Consider the following 5000-nt stretch of genomic DNA (forward strand, 5'->3'; position numbering starts at 1 on the left):
TAGAAAAGAGGGGAAAAGGAAAAGTGAGAGAGAGAGAGAGAGAGAGAGAGAGACGAGAGAGAGAGAGAGAGAGAGAGATGAGAAGAGAGAGAGAGATGATGAGAGGAGGAGAGAGAGAGAGAGAGAGAGAGAGAGAGAGAGAGAGAGAGAGAGAGAGAGAGAGACAGAGAGAGAGACAGAGAGAGTGCAAAAGTATGAAACTGCAGGTGGGAGGGGTGACATAATGCAGCACCGCTGCAGCCTCACTGAGACTTATACACGTGTTTGGATGTATACATTGATTCAAACAAATTAATTTGAAAAATGTGTCAGGATCTATGCATTGACTCACACAAGTCCACCTGAATATGTGTGATGATGTTTTCATTAATTTACACCAATAGAAATGTAAAAGTGTTTGACATGTTTTGATACATTGATGCATTTATTCACACAACTCCACATGTTCATGATGTTTGATTCCACGTGCAGAATCCATACAAACACATGCACATATAAATATATCAGCTTTAACACACATTCATGAACACACACACACATAGGTATATATATATATATATATATATATATATATATATATATATATATATATATACATATGTTGAGATACAAGAGTGTGTGTACTCACACTCACAGACACACAAACACACACAGTCACTATCCCTTTCCCTCAGTCCCCAACACCCTCTATGGCTATAAATTGTTTAATTTAATTCACATCAAGAGAATAGCAATCAAAATCAAATAGATTCATTTAATTAGCAAACGAGGGAAGTACATTAAGCAAATGTAATTCAATTAAATTAGAATTCAAATGATTGAAAACCTTCCAATCCAAACATGGGCACATTTAATCCCACCAAGTGTTTGATGGCCATTGTCTCCCTGCTCTGGTCTCCTCTCTGTGTCCGCAGATACCCAGTTCAGAATGTCTATTCTGGAGCGTCTGGAGCAGATGGAACAGAGGATGGCTGAGATATCTAATCAGAATCCTGGATCAGAAACCATGGCAGCCAAGGGAAGAGGAGCAGAGGGAGGAGGAGGAGCAGCAGGCACTGATCAACCATCTCAGGTGGGTGTTGTTGTACCACAGTGACCGTCGGATGGATTTACAGCCAACAAGCAATGGTAAAGGCTGGGTGATGTTCACAGGAGTGAGGTGAAACAAACACGAGGGCAACGCAAGGTGTATCAAGGTTTATACTACAGGATGCTTCCCTTGATAAAGAAATGATCTCAAGATGTTTCCTCTGGTTCAATTCATTGTATACATATTTATAATTAGTTATGAATAATTGTGTTCCTTCTCTCAGCATTAATTTACAGTTAATTAACAATTCATTTATGGGTTTAGTAATCATTTACTTATGCTGTTCATGTTCGCTAATGGTGTGCATGTTAACTAAGGTATTCATTTTAAATTAATTTGAGCTCTAACCCTTACCCACTAACCCTAACCCTAAAATTAGCCTTAACACTTACCCCAACCCTTACCCTAACCCTAAATCCTTCGCTAATGCTATGTAATAATGATTATTATTGCATTAACTGTGTGTTAACTAATAGTTAGTTAATGTACTCTTACTGTAAAGTGATATCTAATAATACAATTAATCTAGAACTGTGCAGCAATTGTGAGGCTCAAAAATAAAAGTAGACATTCTTCCATCTAAATGCTCTTTATTAAAGGTGCCCTTACCTGCTTTCTTTTTGTAAGGGATCTGAGCCAGTTCTGTTTCTCGATTATACCAGTTCCCCGCTAGCAAGGCTTCAATCAAAACCTTTCACGTTTGTTCTATAGACGGTCAGCCACTAAGATGCCTCCGGGTCATTTCCATCCATGCATTTGATTCCTGGCTTCGCCTTCGTTATCGTTCTAACTTGAACGCTCCATCAACATTTGTTTCCAGCTCACTGCAGAACAGGGGTCATTCGAGGGCCGCGTGGTGGTGGTTTGTGAGAAGATGATGGCTCAGCCGTGCTGGGTCTCGTCCAATCAGCTTGTGCACAGCAAGAGCTCCAGAGGAATGACCTTACTGCACCTGGCCGCCGCACAGGGCTACGCCGGGCTCATTCAGACCCTCATACGCTGGCGGTACGCACGCACATGCGAACACAAACACACAAACACACACACACACACACACACACACACACACACACCACACACACACACACACACACACACACACATGGGTATGCAGAGAACAACAGGTGAATGGGTTTTATTCAATTTCTTTTCCGCAGCAACAAACATGCTGACAGCATAGACCTGGAGCTGGAGGTGGACCCTCTCAACGTGGACCACTTCTCCTGCACCCCACTGGTACGAGCCTTGTGATAATGTCATTACCATCATAAAGATAAGGAAGGAACTGCGGGTTTACTGGACACGCAAAAGATTGGCAAAAAATTGAGGATCTACAAAACAAATCTCTAAACGTGTGTGTGTGTTTGTGTTTTCCTGCTATTCTCACCAGATGTGGGCGTGTGCACTGGGTCACACTGAAGCAGCCGTGGTGCTCTACCAGTGGGACTCCAGAGCCCTGGGTATACCTGATTCGCTGGGCCGCCTGCCACTCAACATCGCCCGCTCACGGGGCCACACCAGATTGGCTGATCTTCTGGAGCAACTTCAACAGGCTCCTCACACTCTCAGTCAACCTGCCGAAAGTTGGATTCACAGGTGGAGCGGCGAATCACAGCCCAGCAGTCTAGGTGACACATCCGCCGGGAACTCTAATCAAGGTAAAGAGTTTATATTTTATATTTATAGAAACAGTACATGGCTTCTTTTTTTAATACATTTGACATCTTTTACATCTTACTCACTGCTGAAAAACACATTTGTTTTAAACTGTAGTGTGCCTTCGGGATGGGGATTGAAATGTTCTCTTTGCAAAAGCAACAATGTGATATGAGCCTCTTCAACCTCCCGTCGTTCCGCCTGTGTGTCCCTCCAGAGCCAGGGAAGGCACGGAGTGAGAGCCAGACAGACAGCCATACCCCCAGCTGGAACCAGAGTCACCGGCCACCACCGGGCAACGGCCCAGACCCGGGGGGTCCCCTCCTGCTAAGAGACTCAAGCCCAGCCCAGACACCCAGCACCAGCTAGCCCAATCAGCCCCCGCCTCCAACACACTGCGCCCGGCGCCCCCCAGACCCTCGCCCATGCCAACTGTCAGCCCCGTCTTCTTCCCCAATACCTCGGGCCCCGGCCGCCCCCAAGCGGCCCCCAGCGCCCCACTCCCCCACCTGCAGGCCAGGATAGGGGGGTCTGGACTGGGCACCAGGTGGAGCCTGAGACAGGCCCTGGGCCGACGCAGCCTGGCCAGGAGCATTCGGGGAAAAGAGAGATTGGCCATTCACCTCCGCCAGAGAATATTGTCAGACAGAGGGGAGGAGTCTGAACTGCTGACCTATCAGGACAGTCCAGAGGATTTGCAGGTGGGAACGAACAAGTTATTTACCTCCTTGTTGTGTTATACTTTACATGCTTTTGAGCCGTTCATTTGTGTTAATGAGTGCTAATGTGTGTGTGTGCGGGTGTGTGTGTGTGTGTGTGTGTGTGTGTGTGTGTGTGTGTGTGTGTGTGTGTGTGTGTGTGTGTGTGTGTCTGTGTGTCTGTGTGTTTGCGTGTGCATGTGTGTGGGTTGAAGGCGGATATCATGATGCTGGCTGACCACATCATGGAAGTTTCACCGGACAGGATGAAGCAGGAGTCCTCGGTTACCATGGAGACCGACGCAGCCATGGAGGGGATCAACAGTTTGTTGGCTGGTTACCTTGGCGATATTGAAAGGTGAGTTTAAAACATTCCCAAAACATCCATTTTTTATTAAATATCCTTCTCAATTAGCCTTTTTGGGCACTATGAAATTAAAAAATAAATGTGCCGGATTCTCTCTAGGTTCCTTCACGTCAAGCCCCAGACTCAATGCCCCAGGTTCAACCTTCTCTCAGGGCCGGAGTTTCAGGAAAGTCCCCAGGCTAAGCAAGGCCTGGCCTCCCCTTCGGACTGGGCCTCTGCCCTGTGTGCAGCTACGAAAGAGGGGAGGCTGAAGGCCGACTCGTCCCGTCTAGCCATGAGCGAGGCAGAGCGGAGAGAACTGCATGAGGCCATTAGGCATGCTCTACAAAACCTCAGAAGACACAAGGTAATGCAACTGCACGTGTACACTTTGTCCTCCTAAATGTGCGTGTGCACCTGCACATCCCAGAGGACATAGTATACTCCATTAAAAGCACTCTGTCTGTGACCTCATGCACAGGGCTGCAACTCAGAAGTATTATTTGATTGTCCATTAAAACCATCAATCAATGGTTGATTGGCGATTAAAAGGATGAGTCGATGAACCATTTCGGGCTATAAAAGGTCATAAAGAATTCCAGGTTGTACCCAGGTTGCCAACGCCCAAAGTTTTAATTACATTAACTACATTAGTCTGACAAGCAGCCAAGAACATATCCATAAATCTTTGAAACAGTGCAGTGCAACCTCATAACTGCATTTCTGAAACGCTGTATTGTAGAAAATTTAATATTTGTATTGGATAAATGTCCAAAAGGAATACTTCAATACATACAGCACTACTCTAAAGCTTACATGAGTCCCTATGTGAGTCATGGTTTGAGGAGGGAAATCATCAGTCGCAGACTCTTGTTTTGTATTGACATATTCTTCAGAACAACAAAGATGATAATACCTTATTTCACTGTAGCATAGCCGTGACATGCTCTTAATAAACAAATGATCTCACTGGAGTAAGATACTGAAATGGGCTCTGATCTACTTGCACCCAGGGTACCATTCAGGAACAACGCAAAGAGATCGCAACAGTGATCCAGCGCTGTTACAAGAAATACAAACAGGTATGAGCCAAATAATGTCTGTGTGAACTTTCATCTTCATTCATTATAAAACTCTAGCCAGATATCACCATACCAAATGTGTATTCATTTGAATCCTTTCAGTTAATTTTGGGATTTCCAAGTGGCAT

The 5000-nt window shown here is 45.2% G+C and overlaps 1 protein-coding gene across 1 annotated transcript in view; it reads left to right on the forward strand.

Moving 5' to 3' along the window:
* Nucleotides 1–5000, forward strand: part of LOC115557621 (calmodulin-binding transcription activator 1-like) — a 73933-nt gene that overhangs the window by 61141 nt on the left and 7792 nt on the right. Inside the window, 9 exon segments of the mRNA XM_030375563.1 lie at nucleotides 915–1072; nucleotides 1911–2095; nucleotides 2248–2326; nucleotides 2481–2748; nucleotides 2964–3022; nucleotides 3025–3447; nucleotides 3660–3802; nucleotides 3911–4157; nucleotides 4804–4872. Of these exon segments, the coding sequence (XP_030231423.1) occupies nucleotides 915–1072; nucleotides 1911–2095; nucleotides 2248–2326; nucleotides 2481–2748; nucleotides 2964–3022; nucleotides 3025–3447; nucleotides 3660–3802; nucleotides 3911–4157; nucleotides 4804–4872 (1631 nt within the window).

The sequence above is a fragment of the Gadus morhua genome, chromosome 13 (assembly GCF_902167405.1).
Source record: "Gadus morhua chromosome 13, gadMor3.0, whole genome shotgun sequence".
Classification (NCBI taxonomy): domain Eukaryota; kingdom Metazoa; phylum Chordata; class Actinopteri; order Gadiformes; family Gadidae; genus Gadus; species Gadus morhua.